Below are 23227 nucleotides of genomic sequence, written 5' to 3'. Positions count from 1 at the left end.
TCCGAACGGCATGAGCGTGAGGATAGACTGCAGGTTGGCTAGACTTAATAACCCTGCAGACGACCTGAAAGACCCGAGCCCTGGAACGGAATGAAGGAAACCGGATCAACTCTAAGCGCATCCCCAGCCACCACAGCCGAGGCACGCAGGTAACGGCAAAGAGCCACAATCCGACAACACATGATGCACCCCCGACCGAACCAACCAAGCATCAATAACCCAATGACCCCTCCGGAAAGCAGTCGACTCGTTCTTCGCCAGAAAAGATGGAGAAGGCTGCAAACGTACAAACTTACCACCAGTAACAAAAGAGCAGAAACCTCTGCTCTGGAGGAGAGCAGGAAGCTCCCCAACCCAACCCCCAGAGGCCAATGCCAACGAAAACAGGGCCTTGGAAAAACAATCGTGAACTGAAGGGGCCACCACAAACCGAGGAGAGGAAAGATAAGAGAGCTCCATGTCCAAGGACCAAGATGGCTCAGGTGGGGCATGAGCAGACCGGAGGTGAAACAAAGCACGAGAAAGCGTACAGAACAGGGCGGATGTGACGTCCACCCTGAACGCAAGCTCGAGCGGCTCCGCCAGTGCCGCGCGATATGAGGTGCACAATATGAGGGGTAAGAAGCATCAAATGACGGTCCTGAAAAAAAACAAGAAAGGACAAGACAACCCAATCTAAAAGAGAAATCAACCTGCGAAAAGCAAAAAATGGCTAAAAGAATGCCAGGAAACCTCATACAGCTGCCGAGATGAAGCTCACAGGTAGGACACCATCAACGTAGCCACCTGATCGCCATAGAGATGGTGATACACCCGCGTCAAAAAAACCAGACACAAAGAGCAGAGGAGAAGGCCAAACCAGCCACGTACCGGACTGGTCCGACCTGCCAAAAGAGGCGGAGCCACAGGAAACGCCCCAGGTTCGGACCGAGCAAGCAGCACCTGAAACCAAGGCTGGGCCGGCCACCAAAGGGCCACAAGGACTAATCTCCCTGGGAAGGACTTCAACCGAGCCAGAACCCGAAGCAACATCTGGACTGAGGGGAAGAGGATCTAGACCAGTTCTGCCGAATGGCATCCACTGCGAACGTCTCGCAGGCAGAGAAGGGCACCACGTAGAATGGGAGATGCCGAGACCACGCCAACGTGAAGATGTTCATGTCCAGGAATCCGTACATCCGGCAGGTCTAACGAAACAAGTCGACGTCGACTGTCCATTCCGTGAAAAGGGGAATGAACCGAGACAGGACGTATGCCAAAACGTTGGACACTCCCTGGACACGAACTGTATGGAGAGCCAAACCCTGAGAATCCAGCAGACGTGCCAATCGAAGAGACCAACCCCAAAGAAGGAAGGGCTGACGAGAACCCCCATGGTTCAGGCAATCAACCACTAATGAACAGTCCAAATGGAGCTGGATGGTAGAGTCCCGAGTGACCCGAACCCTCCGAAGCGCAAACCAGACCGCCGTGAACTCCCGAACTGTAATGTGAACCCGATGGAAGGACGGACCCCACCATCCCCGGCCGGCCTGGTGAGCACTGGTCACAAAGCCCCAGCTGAGAGACGACCAGTCCGTGAACACATCGAGCGAAGGCTCGGGTAGGTGCCAAGGCACTGAACCCCAAAAGCCCTGAAGAGGAAGCCGGTGATGCAGCAACTGACACAAGGCCCCGGAAAGACAAACCCAATGATTGCGAGAGAGGCAGAAGGGGCATCCCCAAAGGAACCAAAACAGACACCAAAGCCAAACCCGTCCCGGCGGGTAGACCAGCACGGCGAAGTTCAGACTCCCGCACAGCTGCTCAAGCAACCGCCCAGTGACCCGGGACCCCCTCAGAAATAGCTGAAGGCGGGACTGCAGCCGCAACAACATTTCTGGAGGGAGAGACAAAGAAGTGGTCCGAGAATCCCAAAAAAGACCCAGCCAGGTCTGAACCCAGGACGGAACCAGATGGAATGTCCTCCAGTTCACCAGGAACCTGAACCCAGTGAGCTGGGAAGGAACCACACTCCTAGTGAGTAGACAAGCTGACCGACTGAGAGCCCACACCAGCCAGTCGTCGAGGTAGGCCAGAAACCGAATCCTGAGCAGATGCAGACAGGTCACCAGGACCCGGTAAAGATGCATAAATGTAAAGTGACAAATACAAAGTAAGGAAGGCAACGAAAGTGGCAAGCCTGAAGCCCCACCACCAACGATGCGAGTCTCGGAACCCTGGAGAGGAACGTGCCAAGAAGTGACCCGGAGGTTCAGGGACACCAACCAGGCACCCGGCCCCAACAGAAGCCGGACCGGAGGCAACAGTCATCCGAAGAGGGGCAAAGAATCCAGGGGGCAGATGGAACAAGTCCAGAAGAACTGCAGATACGCAAAGTCCCATGTCAGCATTGGAACAGGCGGGGACCCCGGAAGGATGGGGGTGGATCGACCACGTCTACCTACACCAAAATGACATGACGAAGCGCAGTGAAAGAAGCCCACCCTGCAAGCCCCAAATGCCCAAAGGGAGGAGGACCCGCCCGACCCCACCAGAGGCCGGGAGACAACCAAAAAATACCCACGAATAGCTCGACCAAGCGCGAGCCAACAGAGCAAGCAACAGAGCCCCCCCCCCCCCCCCCAGCGCCCCATCAACAGAGAAGGGATCGAAGTCCTCCTCTGAAAGAAAATCTACAGTACTGTATATAGAAATTAAAATAAAAATAAAAAAATAAAAAGACGATCCGTCGACTGGCGGGCAGAGAGCATCGCGCCGGCCAGATTAAAAAGGCACTGAGAGAGCACCAAAGGCACACCAAAAGGCCCACCTCAACAACAAAAATTAAGGCCTTGGCACGACCACAACACATGCCAAGACCCAAAAAAAGAGCAGCCTACAAGCCAGGAAGATCCCTGAATCCCAGAAGGCAGAACCGGGTCACATAAGAGGTAACTAAATGCCTCCGAACCCCCTAAAGGGGGCCCAAGAGGAAGAAACCACTGGAACAAAACCAAAGAACCCAAACAAACCCGGAATTAACCTGGGGGAGCCCAAACCACTGCATTTTCCAGCGGAAATATACTACAGAAAGGGCAAAGCACAGCACCCAGACAGATTCCCCAGTGAAACGGCCAAAACTGACTAAAAACCGAGGGACACAAGGTGTGGGAGCAAGCATAGATAGACAGGGACACGGAATCCAAACCCCAGGGCCCAGACCCAAACAGACAGAAAATGCAAAAACCGGTGTAGAAACTTACACCCAAGCAGTCCCAGAGGAATAGAAGAAGGGCAGAATACCCGAGAAAAAGCAAAGAAACAGCAACAGGATAAAAAAACCCTGAAGGAGGTGGAAAAACGCCCCCAAAACGCTAGCTCGCACACCCAGGCACAGGTAAATAAACTGTAGCACCGCCCTAGTGGCCAGGTGGGGAAGCAACCCGCAGAAAGAAAATGGCCACCAGACCGACTCAAGAGATCCGAAAACACGCCAGCAAATGCGGGAAGTAAGCAGACTAGAGGGATGAAAAAACCCCGCCCATAAAGCAGAAAACCCAAGCAGGGGCAAACAGCCCCAGAACTGCTAGCGGGCATTCCCCACGGACCCAGGAACCCACAACAGAGGCCCCGGGGCAGAGCCGTCCTCCACACACTCTGCGCTTAAAGAAAGGGAAGAGTCCAGGGAAAACATAGCAGCGAAAAGGGTCGCTTGTAAGATCCAGGAGCTCGGCAGGAGGAACAGGTTCGAAAACCTCCGTCCCCAACCCAAACGGGGCAGCCCCCGAAGCCGCCCGACTCTCGGCACCAACTAAACCCCGCCCCGACCCCGAAACCCGCAGACGGTCAAGAGCCGGGAACAGGGAGGGAAGGGGTGAACAGCACCTAACCAAAACGGGGCAGCCCTAGGGCATCCGGGTGGGAAACCAACTTAGAGCATTGTAGCAACCTAAACTGAGCATGCAACGTGGATGCTGCCTGTACTCTGAACAGTAAGGACCTCAGAAAAGTACTGGAGAACAAGCAGAGAACACAACTCGCAAGACTCCGGGTCAAGGTGTCAGTGACCCATCAGGCAGCACGATGAAGGTAAAAGAGGCGACTGTCACTCCGAGACAAGGGCACAGAAACCAACGAACCCGCACAAGACGGGTTGAAACCCGGAAGACACATCCACTGGTCCACAGAGCCCAGACAGGGCTTTCCAGGGCCCGTAGGGTGACAACTATGGGAAGCCCGGCAAGGTGTCACTAACTGGTAAACACTCAAATCTAACAAGGGGTAGATTGCTAACACTAAAAACCCCTGCGACGTGTACAATCACAGGGGCCTAACAGACGGCCGCCAAACAATACCAGTGGAACTATAGCCACACTAGGCAGACCCCCACCAGGCAAATGAAAATACAAAGAAAAGAAAAACACCGTAAAAGTACACCATCCCCAGAGGCAACAGGAACCGGTCGCCGCGTAGGTAGCAGGTCGCGCAACACCTTGACGCCCCAACCAGCACGATACCAGTCCCTACTCAAGGCCAAACAAGGACCCCAAACCCAAGCTGGCCCCAAGAGCAAGGCAAACGCCAAGCAACAAGAACCCCTTCAGGAATGGGTCCCGAACGCCCCAGGGAGGATAACCCTGACACGCAGGGGCAGTACTCACAGGCGCTTAGGGAAGGAAGCCCCTAAGCACATATAGCCCCGGTACTGATGAGGAACACCTGGACACCACACAACACAAAAACACAGCAGTGAGCACCACGGAGGCAAACACTGCCTAGGAAACTGAGGCCAGAGAAGCGTCTGTCCCAGTTGACATTAGCTTACGAACTGAAGTGCTATGCAGCCGGCGTGGTGAGGTCCGGGAGCCCCACCATTCCCCTCTCGGGGAGGGGAGGGCTGCACAGATGAGCGGTGCGGCAGTAGTGTGTTACGTTTGCTTGTTTCCTTGGGATTGAAGGGAGTTCTACCTCTCTGTTTGGTTTTTGTTGTTAGTTTCTTACCATGTAGGGTTTGTTTTGTTATGCCTCCTTTTCTGGGTGCCTAACCCCAGTCGATGGCAGATAAGGAAAACCCCCAACCACGGGGTAGCCTGATGCAGCAACACATCCAGAAATACATGTTTCACATCCTGTATAGCAATTCTCTTGCCCAAAATATAAACAACTATACAGCTGATCTTAGAGGAGGAGGTAAGAGTTGGGGTACAAAAATCACTTAAAAATATCTTTAAATAAATGTATGATGAAACATACTAAAATGGATTTTTCCACAAAATATCCTTGTAAAATAGGGGTGCGTCTTTTTTGCTCTGGCAAATACGGTATTTGTTTATATTTATTTAATTATTTTTTTATTTTTCTGGCCTCATTTGCCCTGGGGGGCAAATGAGAGATCCTTGACAAGTTGCCAGCTTCCTGTCCTCATAAAGGCCACTAGAGTGTTAGTGGCCTGTCAGGTGCATCTATGTAAAATATATATGTAATCAAATATGCTATCCAGGCAGCAAGCACCAAGGTGCTACCAAGGACCCCCCAGAAATTACATTCACTGCTGATCTTGTGACTGTTTTCTGAAAAAGATTTCAGCATTTCCTATCAAGTCACATGTTTAATTAAAAAACAAAATTTTATGGTATCACTAAAAATATGAACTCTGAACAAATATTTGAGATTAAAGATTTAAATTACTGTGTATGTACTATACAGTATTAAATTTTTTAATTACTGTATTACAAATAATAAAATAAAATCGATTTCCTTATATATTAAGTATTCAGTGCTCAGGTACACATGCAAACAGAATAACACAAGTAGCAGTAACAAGATACTTGGAAATGAATATTGGAGGAGGAATAAAAGTAGTTCTTAGTACAAACTAGGAACGTTGCAGCAGGACGCAGTCGGGAGCGACATACGATGTAGAAGTTGTTACAGGAAGCAAATAGGTGTGACACACAAGACAGGACTTTATAGAAAAGATAGGCAAAGGTAAGATACAGAATGACGTCTGATAATTACTCACATGGTTGAAACGTACGTAGATAACAGAAAGGATACAGCAAGAAGAATTTTCATGACATATGGTAATTAGGTTTGTGCACATTATCATATCTAAAAAATTTGTTTTTCATCTTTGGCAGCTTTTATCTTTTTATATTCACAGAATATTAATACATATAATCCATTTTACTTATTATATAGCTTCTCATATATTGTATAGTATATAAATACAAATGTATGCCTCATTATCATAAATTCATGTATGTATGCCCAATCCTGTCTTAACTGTGAAAGCTTAAAAACCATCAGTTTAATGCAGTATCTGGTTTTAAAACCTAGCATGCACATGCACTTTTATGTGGAGAAGAATGTAATAATTTTTTTGTCATTACCATATCAGCATAAAAGTGACAAAAAATGCCAATATCTTAAATTTGGCAATACATAAAATTTACATGTTCTGACTTCTTTTTAGCCAGACCAAATGGTATCTCTGGATAACTAAAAATCTGGATAATTGAATACAAAATTGAGACATTATTTTCTGGCAATCTTTGTTTATTTTGTTTATTATTGTTTATTTCAATAAACATGTGTTAAAAATACTTGTAATTGTGTTTTAATAGGAATGTACTAACGTGTATCAAGGACTCCATTACCAGGATATGTTCTAGTAAATGGGGATGGCAAACTGCATGTTTGTATGTCAGAATAATCCAAGAATCCAGACAATGGGGATCTGGATAATGTATTCACTTATTCCACATATTTCTCATTTTTAAAGTTTCTAATTTCAGTGAAATTTATCAAATAGTTTTGGGACAATTTGTTTTGCTTCTCTGATAGTAAGAGCAGATCTGACTTGTCTTAGTCAGATAGTTTATCAGTCAAGCTTTGTGATCCTGTTCAGTTAATGACCAAAAATAGTTGTTATAGTAATAGATACTATTTTGAGAGTGAAGATGAGATAAAAATAAGATAGAGAGAAGGAAGAGGGACAAGGTGGAATAATAATACAGAGCACCACTTGGTTTCCGAACCCCTTGGGACGAGACCCGTCGGTTAACATGTAAGTTCGTATACGAGAAAGTGGGGAAAAAATAAACTAGAAATGTAAAAAGAAATTTTTCCGAAAAATTTATGAAAAAACTCTAGGGAAAAAAATCGTCAGGTTCATGGCGTAAATGCGACCGTGTTTTGTTTGTACTCATCAATAAGTGAAGTCCTGATCCGCTTTATAAAAGTCCTTAATTGTTCCTAACTGATTATTAAGACGTCTGGCAAACATCCTCTGGATGTTTCCTGCCAGCCTGCAGGAACATCCTGCCTAAAATATACGATGATGTACTGTACATTTAAGAAACAAATCTGGGTCACAGGTCTGTGGAGTGTGGTTAGGCTTACGGAGTCAGCCGGTCCCTCCCCCACCACCGACACACCTCCCCCTCTCCCCCCACCACCGACACACCTCCCCCTCTCCCCCCACCACCGACACACCTCCCCCTCTCCCCCCACCACCGACACACCTCCCCCTCTCCCCCCACCACCGACACACCACCCCCACCCCCCACCCCAAACCCATACACACACACACACACTCTCTCTCTCAAAGGTCACGTGGTTCACGGCTCACTTCAACACCCATATATCGCTTCCTGCCTGCCTGCCTGCCTCCTTCCCAGCCTGCCAGCCTGCTTCCTTCCCAGCCTGCCTCCTTCCCAGCCTGCCTGCCTGCCTCCTTCCCAGCCTGCCTCCTTCCCAGCCTGCTTCCTTCCCAGCCTGCCTCCTTCCCAGCCTGCCAGCCTGCTTCCTTCCCAGCCTGCCTCCTTCCCAGCCTGCCAGCCTGCTTCCTTCCCAGCCTGCCTCCTTCCCAGCCTGCCTCCTTCCCAGCCTGCCTGCCTGCTTCCTTCCCAGCCTGCCAGCCTGCTTCCTTCCCAGCCTGCCTCCTTCCCAGCCTGCCAGCCTGCTTCCTTCCCAGCCTGCCTCCTTCCAAGCCTGCCTCCTTCCCAGCCTGCTTCCTTCCCAGCCTGCCTGCCTGCCTCCTTCCCAGCCTGCCTCCTTCCCAGCCTGCCAGCCTGCCTCCTTCCCTGCCTGCCAGCCTGCCTCCTTCCCAGCCTGCCTCCTTCCCAGCCTGCCAGCCTGCCTCCTTCCCAGCCTGCCTCCTTCCCAGCCTGCCTGCCTGCCTCCTTCCCAGCCTGCCTGCCTGCCTCCTTCCCAGCCTGCCTGCCTGCCTCCTTCCCAGCCTGCCAGCCTGCCTCCTTCCCAGCCTGCCAGCCTGCTTCCTTTCCAACCAGCCTGCCTCCCTCCCTGCCATCATGCTAACGGGTAGTGTGTGTTAGGCTTATCTTCGGGAATGAGCCGGTCTCACCCCCACCACCAACAAACCACCCGCCCCCCTACATCCCATCTCTCAAGGTCACGCGGTTCAACCGCGAGACTACCACTCACTCCCTGCCTGCAAGCTAGCCTGCCTGCCTGCCTGCCTGCCTGCCTGTCTGCCTGCCTGTGCCTGCCTGCCTGTGCCTGCCTGCCTGTGCCTGCCTGCCTGTGCCTGCCAGCCTGCCTGCCTGTGCCTGCCATTCCCTCCCTAATTCTCACTACTACTTCCATCCCTTCCTGCCTACCTCCTAGCATCTCTCCCTACCTCCCCCTCCCTCTTAGCATCTCTCCCTACCTCCTAACATCTCTCCCTACCTCCCCCTCCCTCCTAGCATATCTCTCCCCCCCTCTCTCACTGATTCTCCCCCCCCCCTCATTCATACTGCCTCCCACCTAAACTCCATCGTCCATCCACCCACCAGTCAGCCATAACTGACGCAATGCGTGCATTTGGAGCCAACATGGTGCACAGATGTTTCTTGATTGTGCAGATATGTAAAACAAAAGCACAGAATGAACATTCCAGCCTTATGGCAATTCAAAATAATCGGAATAATAGGCCGTGAATCTGTGAAGTCACAGTGGGCAAACTGGACCATCGCCCACCCACCACCACAAGCCGGCGTGACGCTTGGCGGACCCCTTCCTACCCGAACTTTGTTCGGGTAGCATGACTCCCCAACCCCAATCGGGAAACTGGAAGTTTCGGATAACTAAAGTTCGGAAACCAAGTGGTGCTCTGTAGATGCAGAGGTGAACCTAACCACCTGTACCATGAAACCTTTACCCTTCCCTTTACAAACTTTCGGGCAGGTCACTAACCTCCCTTGCAGCTTGGGCGTGATTGAGGGTTGGGCGGGAGTAGCTTTGGCCATCCTGAAGAAGAACCTGTTAGTCAATTGTAGGGGAAAAACCAAGCTTAAAAATCATCTAAAAATTCTCAAGACAGTTTACATTCATCTTAAGGTATCTCTGTTCCACAGGCTTCGTGATGGTTTTGGATATATCATGTCTTAGATGAGTCCAGTCTTATGACTGGGTTTGGAGTTGTGAATGCAACACCTTGCATGCTGCTGGACATTCACAAACATTTGTGCATTTATATCTTACTTTTTACATATCAGATGGTTAACACAATTACTAAACACTTAGGATAGTGGGTAATAATGGATTTATTACATCAGGCATTGCATTTAATTTGTCTAACGTACTGCATATACAATAATTTATAATTTATCATAATTTTTGTTCTACTAACATTAGCACTGTAATCTATAAACAAGTGTTACTCCCTCACTAGTTTCGTCATTCATTTCTGTGATCTACTTTGATAGTCAATGTGACTGTCATTAGTGTGGGATGAAGAAGTCATATGTCACACAAAAGTTAGCAGCAATACTGTACATTGATTGCAACATCATTCAAGGCTATTATTGCTATGAACAATTACAGAACATGAAATCTACTGTGCAACAAAATTGACACAAAAAACATAGAACATAGACAACAATGCATGCTATAACAGAAAATTTAGAAGCAAATAAGTGGGCACAATATCCAAGAGTAACGTTAGTTCAATGTTATCAATGTTGATTCAACGTTGATGTTGTCAATTTAACATTGAACTAATGCCACTTTTGGATATTACACCCACTGGGGAATTATTTAAAATATAGGATTATTAATTACAAAACAAAATATTATTAAATGCAATAAGTAAATATAAATACTGTATCTGGGAAGAGTGAGCTATATTATGACTCCACTAACCTTGTCTTTAGAGGTCTTGGTGTCTCGTCTCAGCAATGTGGTCATCAACGAATTTTCGCTGAAAGTGGAAAGTTCTAGGTAATAATTGTCGTGAAAATTTTTTTTACATAAAATTTAACAAATAAAGCTGCAGAATATTTCGAGTTTGAAACTGTGAACAACTATACGAAAACTTGATGAATACCAATCAGTGAAATATATTGAAATTCACCATAATCTGGCAATAAAAATAATTTAAAACTGTTTGGAGAAAAAAATACTGAACATTAATTCATAGCATCTTACCTCAACAGTACAATTTTTTTTTTTATTAACAAACATAGGTATACACAGCAATGTGCTGCTACCCTATTGTATATGAAAGATTACACAGTGTAGATCAAAAACTAGCTATAAGTTCATCAAATATTCCCATCTCTCAGGAAGGTTAGTTATACATGGAATCGGGGGAGAAAATACCAGCCTCAATACAAAAACAAATCAACTCTAACTAAAAAATCAAGAGAGAACATAAAATGTAAAGCTTATCTATTAGCCTCCACTAGCAAAATCAGGGTACAGCATATAAATATCTTCCAATATTTTTGAATGTAAGAAATAATTAGAGAGCTCAAAGTACCTCATACCATTTGGTCTGAAGTCACTGATAACAAGGCAATCACAGATATAGTGTTGGAGAGAGTGTCCCAGCTCTTGTTCACATAGTTTACAATTGGAATGTTCACCATTGGGGGATCCATTACCTGCAGCCGCCTGCCATAGATATCAGTATCCCAGCCTAATTTTGGCAATTACAATGTCACTGTCTAGTGGATGCTTTATGTTGCCCGTACGTATCATTCTCGGTTATAAACATGTCATAGCTCTTTATACTTGTGCTTTTAGGTCTTTGTGTGTCAATAACTGCTCTTCTGTCCTCACTAATTTCCTGAAATATTGCAGCTTTTATAGCAGAGATTGGAATGCCCATATCCAACTCAATTTCAAGCTTATCACCTGTAGAATTAGTTGACTTGTCTGTGTCGTCATGCTAGACAACACCTATGTGTTTACTAGTTGTGTTTACTAGTTGTGTTTTTGCGGGGGTTGAGCTTTGCTCTTTCGGCCCGCCTCTCAACTGTCAATCAACTGTTTACTAACTTTTTTTTTTTTTTCTCCACACCACACACACACACACACACACACCCCAGGAAGCAGCCCGTGACAGCTGACTAACTCCCAGGTACCTATTTACTGCTAGGTAACAGGGGCACTTAGGGTGAAAGAAACTTTGCCCATTTGTTTCTGCCTCGTACGGGAATCGAACCCGCGCCACAGAATTATGAGTCCTGCGCGCTATCCACCAGGCTACGAGGCCCCATGTGAGATGGTATCCATACAAATGAAACTCAAACTCTTGCTCTTTGCATTAATAATGTTTATAGGGTGTACTTTGAGAGGTTTGAGCCTGTAAATGATGTGCCTATTGTTGAAGAAATTGTTACTCTGGGCCGGCAAATGGGCTTGGAATTGGATGGTGCTGATGTGGAGGAGTTGGTGGAAGAACGCAACAAAGAGCTGACCACCGAAGAACTCAAAGCCCTTCAAAAGGAACAGCAAGAAGACACAGCTGAGGATGTTTCTTCAGTGGAGGAGGATAAGGCAGTAGCGAATGTCCCTTCCGCAACCATTAAGAAGTGGTGTCAGATGTGGGAAGAAATGCAAACTTTTATTGAAACGACTCACCTAGAGAAAGCTGTTGCATTAATCTTTTCAATGACAATGTGATGCCTCACTACAGAAACATGTTGCGAAGAAGGGAAAAACAGTCATCAATGGACCGCTTTGTTGTGAGAAAATCGAGCAGTGAGCCACAACCAGGACCTAGTGGTATGCAGGCAAAACATGCCAGAGAATGCACCCCCAGAGAGGTCCTCACTGCCTTATGTTATAATGGAAGGGGACTCCCCTTCCAAACAGTTCCTCCTCCCCCCTCCTCACCATCTTCCATATGCCAACAGCAGTCATCAGTAATGGTAAGTAATAACTTGAACATAGTTTTGTAGTGTAGATTTCGATGAAATAAGTATAAAATTTAATTTGAAGTGAGGTTTTTGGGTAGTCAGAAATGGATTAATTCATTTCCCATTATTTCTTATGGGAAAATTAGCTTCAGTTTACGAGTTTTCGGAATACGAGCTGTCTCCAGGAATGGATTAAACTCTTAAACCAAGGTACCCCTGTAATTATGAAAAGAAGGAACGAAGCCTGGGAGACTATGTAGCACTATCAAAGTTGCATGATGTTCAAAATGCACTAGATATCACTAAGGATGCCAATAAAAGAACAAAAGCACATGTAGCACAAAAGCACATGAGACTATGTAGCACTATCAAAGTTGCATGATGTTCAAAATGCACTAGATATCACTAAGGATGCCAATAAAAGAACAAAAGCACATAAGACAAGCTATATCAAAAGTATCTGATTCACCAAGGATTCTATTGAGGGACAAATGACCGCGAGGGACGGTCGGGAAGCAAGACACACGCATGTCCTGGAAAGCTAGATTTAAAATCTTTCAACTTAAGTCATGTGTATTGGTGTAAAAGACTAAAAGACTTTTTAAATCTAAAAAAGTCTTAGATTTAAAGTCTCCGTAGTGTAGTGGTAAGACACTCGCCTGGCGTTCCATGAGCGCTTTGTCATGGGTTCGTATCCTGGCTGGGGGAGGATTTACTGGGCGCAAATCCTTAACTGTAGCCTCTGTTTAACTCAACAGTAAAATGTGTACTTGGTTGTAAAAATGATTCTTCGTAGGGGGTCGTATTCCAGGGACCATAGGATTAAGAACTTGCCTGAAACACTACACGTACTAGTGACTGTACAAGAATGTAACAACTCTTGTATATATCTCAAAAAAAAAAAGTTATTGAAACAAGCTTTTTATTTTTTTGTTAATGGATGTGGTATAAGAGAGAAGAGCACGAAGCATGTCATGTATGTGAGGTGCGGAGGAATGCGAAGGGTTGAGCGAATTTCTCTGATGATAATTTGATTGATAGTAAGCTTGTAAAGATGATGTGATAGTGAAGTACCATACAGGTACTTTTCAGTGATGATACAGAACTGACATTGAGATAATCTGCATATTTATGACTATACATATACATGCATACATACAGATCCTCAGGAACAATGAGGGGACCTATGACAAACTGCTGAGTTCCTGTCCCATTGAGGCCTCTAGAGAGAGATGGTGGTCTTCAGGTAAATTCAGGTAAATATATATTGTACATGCATTTATACAAATATTTAACAAATAGGTAATAACATACATAAATATATATATATATATATAGAGAGAGAGAGAGACTGTTGAACATGTTTATGTGGATCATGATGCACATACTCCACATGACACTACTTCAATGAAGTCAAAAAAAAAGTTTCATTATTGACACTTAATTCCAGCCCACCAGAACATGTCTACCAGATTCCACTTTTGACATTGCTTCTATAATACTTTACCATAAAGGTTGGCAAGAGCCATCCATATTTTAATATGATAAATATTATTCAAAAATCCTAAAGAAAACATAATCATAATATAAACATAATCATAAAATAAACAGCATAATCCAAAATGAGATTTAAGCAAAACATGTAGTGCAACCTCCAAAATAGAGACTGTAGTGGTGACTTCAATTACCTAGTTATTCATTACTGGTTTCTCAGTAAACCAAAACTATTAACCTTTAGTTATGTATAAACAATTTCCTGAGAACTGGTAGTAAAACAATAAGAACAAGAACGGCATTTTGATTAGCCAATTTGATGTCGATCAGTGGATACTTATTTCAATATTATTCATCAAATAATATAAAATACCATAATTGATACATAAACATTACTGTACCTATTAAATCTAGTACTATACAGTGATAATTTATTGTGAACTTTTGCGTGACAATGAGGTATATGGTGTTATTAATCAGGTGGGTGGAGGTGTTAAATTTTCATCCAACCTCACCAGACCCCATATCTACCTTGCCTGTAATTACCAAAGTGCAGTTACAGGATGAGAGTTCCACCAGTGGTGTCCCCTGCCTTTTCAGCACACACTCATATAATACTTTGAAACTTTGAACAATATGGAAGAAAATACAGAATAGAGCCAGTGAAGAGCAGGGGTGCCATAGGCACAATCAGAGGAGAACACTGTATAAACATCAGAGATCCACGGTTGTTCAATATGTTCCCAGCGAGTATAATAAATATTGCCAGAACAAATGTGGACACCTTCAAGAGAACACTAAATAGTTTTTTAAAAAAGTGCCAGATCAACCGGGCTGTGGTGGATATGTGGGCCTGCGGGCCGCTCCAAGCAACGTCCTGTTGGACCAAGCTCTCACAAGTCAAGCCTGGTCTCAGGCCAGGGTTGGGGGAGCAGAAAAACTCCCAGAAGCCCATTCAGGTACTGACAGTTTTGGACTCCACCCCCTTTCTCATTGTTTCAGCCAACTATCACTCTGTTTGAAAAAGTAAATTTTCCAATATTTCCTCAGCACCTTTGTTTAGTTAGCTTAAATCTATGAGCTCTTGTTCTTTAAATTCCTGGTCACAAGAATTATTCTTTATCAGTTTTGTTGATTTCTATTACAATTTCGTACATAGTGATCATATCGCCTCTTTTTCTTCTATTTTTAGTATACCAAAAGCCTCTAGCGTCTTATTGTAGTTCTTGTCTTTCAGTTCTGGACCCCATCTAATTGCATGTGTTTGTAACAAGGAGCATATTTACATACTTGAGGATTTTTTTTTTACCTATTTTAACTTATTTAGGTTTGGTCAACATACTGTATTTTAACTTATTTTAACTTGGAAAGATGTCATAGCATTGGTAGTCATGAATTAGGGCAAATGGGGGGGGACCTTTGAGAAGCCACCGGCTTCCTGTCCTCATCGAGGCCACTAGTATTAGTGGCCCTTGTGTAAATTCAGGTAAATAAGGAGATAAAACAAGGAAGGTTATTCAACCTTCAAGAAAAGCTCAGAGTGATTAGAAAAACTGAAGCATTGTGCCAGTGCTTTGAGAACTGTGCTGGAGTATAGCATTGGTGAAAGCACTGTTTTAGGCACATGCAAACAAAAGGACAAGTTATCAAAATTTGATACTAATTAGGACAGTTTGGGAAGTTCAGTTTAAACATGAAAGAAGCAAGACACCTTCTGCATGGCTGGTGTCCCTGCAAGCATACTCTTATCCAGCAACTAACAAATGACATTGCAGAGTAAGGAAGTAGACAGTTGAACAGGTTTCAGAGACACTGGAGGGAGGGGAAGAAGGGGCTGAATAAACTGAAAACCCTTGACACCTCACAGTACGTCCAAGCATCCCAGGACCAAGTGTATGCCAAAAGGCCTTCAGATGTACCCCACTAGGTCACCAACAGGAGGAACCATAGGAAGGCTGATTGGGAGAAACTCCATTGACCACCAAACCTGGTTGTTTGTTAAATGTTGCTGTGTCAGAGACAGGGTGCAAAGGCAGGACAGCACTTGCTTGAGGAACCGACATCCTAGAATACCCATCTCATCCAGAAGTCTGAAAAAAGTTGGTTCTGGTCCTGTGAGAAAATGAAACTTGGGCCCGTGTGTTCAGATGATATGCCTTGGTAAGAGGCTGAAAAGACCAAAGCCCAATTGGCTTTTCCCTCTTCTGAGAGAAGGGGTTAAAATGTAGTGGTAAGCAACAGAAAAAAGCAATGAAGTGGATTTTGCAGAGAATCTAACATTGCCAACTGACATGCACAACAAAACAGCACAGAAGTCTGTCTCTGCATGCAGTGTAGTGGAGTGAATAGCTTGGGAACTGAATTAGCGGCTGCAGCAGCAAACATCCAGTTACAGGAGGTAGAACCCTCGGACAAAGATCTCGACTCATTCTTGACCTGTTCCGAGAAAATCTGAATTGCTGACAAATAGAGAACCATGTAGTCTAAAACCACTGAAGTCCTGTGCAGTTTTGACACCTGGATGTGGAGCTTCCACACCCTAACAATGCAAAGAAGGGTAGGAGTGAAAAGAACACGATTGACTACAACAAGAAACCTCCCCCCCCCATGAAAAATCTGAAAAACCAGAAGAAAATTCTTCTTCCACTTAAGTTTCCATGTTCTATAGAAAAGCTGCCAAATGTGGGGACAACAGAAACCTCACAAGAGGATGGGGACATATTCAAGCTGTGAACCATGACTAGAAAATGCACCACCATTGGAACAGAGGAGGAATAGGGTTCTTGGAGGGAACATGGGTTAGAACACATTTGTAAAAGCAACAAATCCTTAGACCAGGGATTTAACCATCAAATATAATCAAAGAGTCAGGAAAGACCCTCTTCTAGTAATCTCAATTATTGGAGATCCTTCCCAGCTGCCGCAGAAGGACCAGGGATATGGTGTCCACATTCTAGGCCAGAACCCTAAGACTGGGAAGATTATGACACACTATCAATTTCATTAACAACACTTTGCTGCATTTTTAAGCTTCCCAGTACTGTATTTTTTTAATCTGAATTTTGGAGTTTGCACTGAATATAAATCATGGTATTACACTTGTTATGCAGCATGCACTCTTATTTGGGCATGCTAATGTATTTAATATACTATTAGTGCAATACAGGCACCAGCACACTAAGCTCTCCGCACCAAGAATTTCACAGCTCACACTCTGACCCTTAACTTGTACCCATGCACAGATGCACTGTGATTTGTTAGAGAATAATTATTATTATTATTACTGTACTATATTATTATTATTAGAAAATTTATACTAAAATATTTTCATATGTAATATATATTACACTAAAGTTAAAATAATTTTTTTTTTAGTAACTATGCACTACACAAGATAATTAATAGCATGGCTTAATGCTACAAAACTAGAACATAAATATATATGTGCAGTGAATTATTTACTGATAAAAGCTAAGACAACTGCTGGCACCAGCACAGGTTCCAATTTTAGAGCAGATTCACCAAAAAACCAGCATTGAATGTAATGAAACGCCAGTTTCTGGGGAAGCTCCGTTGGCTCCCTGAAGCTATCCTTACTGATATAGTGCTAAATTAGTTGGGGTCATCAGTTGCAGAGTTCTTGTTGTCTACCAGGAACCAGAGCTAGAACCTGGCCCCTTCAGAGAGGCACAGAGAGCACTTTACATTTAAAGTATGTCATATTTTAACATCTTCTGAGGAACACACCCAGAATAGTAGGCGAATTAAAACAGACTGCTGTATGATTGAAAATTGCAAGCTACGGCCTCAAAATAGCAAAAGAACGCCCCCAGAAAGAAAACAAAATAGCAACATGTCATCCAACTAGCCTCTCACTCATTAGTGCAACCCCCACCCCACCACAGGGGGAAGGGAGCTGACCCGGGTGAGCAGGCAACCCACCAATTCAGTTCTAGAATGATAAAAGCCACCAACCTAAGGGAGGGAGGGTGTCAGGAACCCTACAAGACTTGCTATGAAACTGCCATTTCATTACATTTAACAATGGTTTTCTATAGGGAGCCCCGTTGGTTCCTTAAAGCTAACTACCCACAGAGAAGGCAAACAGGGACTAACCAGGTAGGCAGCAGCACCGCAGGTCTCAAAACGAGGAAGAGACCGATGGCTGCGACAGGTGCTCTAAGGCCACGCAAGGCCGCAAAAGACCTGGGATGCATAACCACAAAATGAGCAGAAGAAAGAAAAGAAAGAAAAAGAACCTGGTCCAGTGACCAAGAAGGCTCAGGTGGCACACTAGCAGGCTGGAGGTAAAAGAATGCACAAGAAACCTTACGAAATGGAACGGAAATGACATCCATCCCGAACATAGCTACAGTGGCTCCACCAGCACCGCACAAGAAGAAGTGACAAGTTTCGGCATGAGATGCCAATACAGAAAAAGCCAGGAGTGAAAGGACAAAACATCCCGGTCAGACAGACGAAGAAAAAGAATATGGCAGAAAGACTGCCAAGAGACTTCATATCGTCACTTAGATGAAGGCCTGCAGGTGGGACACCATCAAAGAAACCACCTGATCACCATATAAAATGGCGATATACATGCATCAGAAATGCCAGACGCGTAAAGCGGAGGAGCAAGTCGAACCAGCGAGGTACCGCACCAGACTGACCTGCTGAAAGAGGAGGTGCTGTGGAAAAATGCCCAAGTTCAGTCACTAAGCAAGCAATGCCTAAAACCAAGGCTGGGCCAGCCACCATGGAGCCAGGAGAAGAACTCTCCCTTGAAAGAATTCCAGCTGAACCAGAACTCAGAGCAATAGCCGGACCAGGGGAAAGAGGTACAGGAACCCCCACCTCAACCAGTCCTGCCGAAACGCATCCACGGGAAGAGTTTAGCAGTTGGGGAATGGCACCACATGCAATGGGAGATGCAAAGGCCACGCCGACATAGAGGTCCACCTCCAGGCGCCCATACGTCCGGCAAAGCCAAGGGAGGCAAGGGAGGGAAGCAGCATCAACCATTCACTCCATGGAAAGAGGAATGAAGTGAGACAGGACGTCTACAAGGACATTGTACACACCCTAAACATTACCAGCACAACAAGCTAAACACCAAAAACTCGGCAGAAGAGCTACAAGAAGCGACCAGCCCTAAAGAGCCATGGACCGAAGAAACCTCTACCCCCGGTTGAGATAATGAACCACAGGGGAGCATTCCGAATGGAGCCGGATCATCAAGCCCCAAGGAACCTAAAACCTCTGCAACAATAACCACACTGCCGCAAACTCCCGCACTGTGCAGTGAGCCCGACACACAGACAGCCGCCAACACCCCTGGCTGGACTAGTGAGCATTTGTCACAAAGCCCCAACCAACTGACGAGGCGTCCATGAGCACATCGAGTGAGGGAGAAGAAAGGCGTCATGGCACTGAACCCTGAAAAACCCGAAGAGGAAGCTGGTGACAGCAACCGGCTCAGGGCTATTGGGGGTCGAACCCAGCTATCTTGAGAGCGGCGAAAGAGGCCACCCCAAAGAAACCAGACCAGCCTCGGAAGTCATGCGTAGTCCAACGCATAAACCAGAAGAGCAAAGATCAGGCTCCTATACAGCTGCTCGAGCAACCGCCAAATGACCCAGGTCCCCCACAAAAACAGCCGACGGTGGGACTGCAACTGGAGAAAAGCTATGGGAAGGAAAGAAAGGGATGCAGTCTGAGAATCCCACACAAGAACCAGCCAAGTACGAACCCAGGACAGGACAAACTTGAACTTCAGTCAGGCCACCAGGAACCTAAACCTGGTGAGCTAGGAAAGAGCCAGATCCCATGCTAGCAGATCAGCTTGGGAGCCCACACCAACCAGTTGTCAAGGTAGGCCAAGACCTGAAGACCAAGCAGCTGAAAACATGCCACCACGACTCGAGTCAAAGGTGGCAAAATGCCCGAAAAGCCCACAATTCGGGGGAACAGGTGTTGGCAAATGAGCAAGCCTCCCCCCATTGCTTCGACAACCGGGCAACCCACAAAAGGGCCGAAATAAACCCCCAAGTTGCTGACCTTCGTACAGAGCGAACACGTGTAGACCAAATGAAAAAACCAGCATTGGATGTAATGAAACTCCATTTTCTGGGTGAGCCCCGGAGGCTCCCTGGAGCTTATCGGACTAATGTATGTTACATTAGACCAGGACATTAGCTATGGAGTTCAGACCTACAAGGGACTATGAACTAGAACCTGGCCTCTTCAGAGAGGTTTCAGGGAGCAATGGCCCTGGAACCCCCCCACCCTGTGGTTGTGGTTTTTCCTTATCTGCCATCGACCAGGGTTAGGCACCCAGAAAGGTAGGCATAACAAAACAAACCCTACATGGTAAGAAACTAACAACAAAAACTGAACAGAGAGGTAGAACTCCCTACAATCCCAAGAAAACAAGCAAACAAGGAAACGTAACACACTACTGCTGTGTCACATGTCCGCGCAGCCCTCCCCTCCCCGAGAGGAGGGAGGGGAGGGCTAAACTTGTGTGACCTTGCGTGGCCTCCCTAGGCTAACCTTGCATGGTCAGATAACCCTGATCAAACAGGAGCAGTACTCACGGAGCACCTAAGTAAGGTGACCATAGATACATGCAGCCCCGGTACCCTGTAGAACTTCAGGCCAGTGCACACAAAGGTAAGAACAGCCATCAGGACAAAAGTCCATTAGAGAAATCGTGGCGTGAGTCGAGGTCTGACCCCGAAACACATCAGTCACAAACTAAATTGGTGGGTTGCTGGCTCTCCCTACCCCCATTGGGGAGGGGGGGTAGTTGGATAACAGCTTGCTTGTTTCTTATCTTTCTGGGGAGTTCTTTTGCTATTTTGAGGCTGCAGCTCACAATTTGCAGCCAGACAGTGGTCTGTTTTGATTTGTCTACCATTCTGGGTGCCTTCCCCCAGTAGATGGCAAAATATGACATACTTTACATTTAAAATGCTCATAAGCCATTGCTTTGTGTGCCTCTCTGAGGGGGCCAGGGTCTGGCAATGGTTCCTGGTAGGCAACAAGAACTCTGCAACTGATGACCCCAACTAACGTAGCACTATATCAATATGGATAGCTTCGGGGAGCCGACGGGGCTCCCACAGAAATCAAGATTTATTTGAAGTTAAATATAAACAATACCATCTATGTTATAAAAAAATGCTTTGGTTATTGACCTTGAAATACATCAAATAAATCTTTCAAAAATTGTGCAAGGTTTGTCCATTATCATAAGAATGAAAGCAATATCATAATAGTACCACAAGGAGTTGACAAAAACAAATTTAACCCTTTAACTGCGCAATGCGCCTGCAGGCCCGTGTCTGGGGTGCACTACACACCTCCGGGTATTTGTATTTTTCACGTTCCATTCAAAATTCCTGCGGCTACATGGGGTTCACATCAGCTTCCTCGGGGCTCTTGTAAACAGACTCCATCTATACAAAAAATCGTGGTCCACATTCCCGGGTGTGAGAGCCTCAATATTGAGTGAGCAACCAAGGCCGGTGCATGCAGCATGAGCTCACAGCACTGCTGTTCAGCTTGTGACCACAGCATCGCTTAATGTCAAAAAATATATATAACGTGTATTATTTAGCCATGATAGTATTACAGAAGAGCCTGAGTGTGTACAATGTTTAAATATTAGTGATTCAATGCTGTTCACAATGTTTACAGCACCACAGCATTATTTCGTCCATCTAGGAATCTTCAAACGACTTCTTAGGTTCCTTTACAAAATAAACTTGTGGTCAATTAGGTATTTACAGGATTTAGTGACCAGTATTGTGATAACAGCAGGATTGTGGTGATAATAAGCACTGTGAGTAGTATTGTGGGGGGAGGAATTGTGGTGAGGGAGAGAATTGAGGTAGCCTCACTGTGTGTGGCAGCCACTCTTGTTTTGCTCATCATACTAGCTTAGTGGTTCGCCATGGTGAACACACATGCACATAGGTATATACAGTGTGTGTATATAGTGTAGTAACAGCAATAGGAGTATGTTGGGAGGAGCTATGTTGGTGAGGGAGGTGACGTAATTGTAGCGTCGTCTGCTGGCTGCTGTGTGATTTCTCATGCAGTGTGTACAAACAAATACAAATATTTATTCAGGTAAAGTTTGAACACAATACCGGCTTACTTGCATAGTTCTGGTGAGTAAAACATGTAGATAGGTATACATAACATGTGTAAATAGTGTAATACAAACAATAACAGTATGGTGGGAGGAGCAATATTGGCGAGTAAGATGTTGGAGGAGTGAGGGAGACTGGATGTTGGAGGAGTGAGGGTGTGTCGGACCCCATAGTAGCCAAAGTACATACAATTTTGACCTTCTGTTACTATATCCATACTCAGGGAAGGTTTTTGACACTTTCAAAACAGAAAAGAATTTTTCTAGAGATTTTATTTCCTGCGCACTGGGGGGGGGGTCATATTTGGAGGTCGCGCAGTTAAGGGGTTAAAAATAAAATTTGAAATATAAAATGCCATTTGATGTTAAAATGGGCATCCATAAATGCTACAATACTTCTGTTTAATTTAATTCTACAACTTGTTTGTAATATTTTAGAAAAGATTAATAGGCCAACATAAAATGGATACAGTGAATATAATATAGCTTTCGTGAGTAGACGAAGGTGAGTGGCTGGCATGTTTTGGGCCACTTTGAACATGTACCAGAGGGAATAAAAGTGTCAAAGATATAGAGAGAAAAAGGCAGAGAGCTTCCCACATAGCTGCCAAAAGTTAAGGATCCTGAAAAACTGTTCGAGTGAAATATACCTTAGCGGAATAGTAGCTTTCTTGCCCTTACGTTTCCTCCTGGAGACAGTGAAAATATATCACAGAATTATTGTTCTTATGATTCTCTTATGAAAGAAAAACAAAATGGATGTTATTATACACAAGTACAGTTTATGTTATAGAAAAATGGGAGAAGAAGTGCTTAAATTAGCATTCAGAGTTTTTTTTAATATGAATTGTTACACACACTCTTGCCCTCTTAGTTCTTTCTCTCCATTATCTTACTCTCTCTCTTGCTCTCTCCCTCTCTCTCACTCTTGTTCTTGATCTCTCATGACTCCTACTCCAGCAATCTCTCTCTTCCACCCTCCGTCTCTCCTCCCCCCCCCTCCATCTCTCCTACCAATACTGGGCATGTGCATTCACAATAATTTCTTAGCATCACTTAGCATCACAGGGAGCAAGTCCTGTCATTATCATCCTCTACTAACCGTAGAGGCACATCACACAAACTTCAAATACATGCAAAACACAACACAAATAACACACACACACACACACACACACACACACACACACACACACACACACACACATTGCATAGAACACACTAACTAGATCCAGTGCCTGGCCCCAGGCTTAAATCCCAGCCTAAATTATAATTATCAAATCCTGCATATTCCAAACAATCTCGCTTACCATTTTCTTCCAGGATACTCAGCCCATTAGTAAGTGCAAAACTATATTCTACCATTGTATTAGTTTCCTTATTTCCAACACTGTCTTCCTTTCATATCAACTGCAAAATTATAAATCATAAAGTCTCTGTG

At 45.0% G+C, this 23227-nt stretch overlaps 1 protein-coding gene across 31 annotated transcripts in view; it reads right to left on the bottom strand.

The window, feature by feature from the left end:
• Positions 1-23227, bottom strand: part of LOC123746409 (myoferlin) — a 234415-nt gene that overhangs the window by 41161 nt on the left and 170027 nt on the right. For 12 of the 31 annotated variants that reach the window (XM_045727937.2, XM_069314799.1, XM_069314791.1 and 9 more), the window contains 3 exons: positions 22437-22475; positions 10132-10189; positions 9184-9249 (listed from right to left, as the gene is read on the bottom strand). In XM_045727937.2, coding sequence (XP_045583893.2) covers positions 9184-9249; positions 10132-10189; positions 22437-22475 — 163 coding nt within the window. The remainder of the gene's footprint in view (positions 1-9183; positions 9250-10131; positions 10190-22436; positions 22476-23227) is intronic. The other 19 variants (XM_069314782.1, XM_069314786.1, XM_069314784.1 and 16 more) reach the window with 5 other exon arrangements.

This window comes from Procambarus clarkii, chromosome 80, assembly GCF_040958095.1.
Source record: "Procambarus clarkii isolate CNS0578487 chromosome 80, FALCON_Pclarkii_2.0, whole genome shotgun sequence".
NCBI classification, from domain to species: domain Eukaryota; kingdom Metazoa; phylum Arthropoda; class Malacostraca; order Decapoda; family Cambaridae; genus Procambarus; species Procambarus clarkii.
This window is presented reverse-complemented; position numbering and strand designations above follow the sequence as displayed.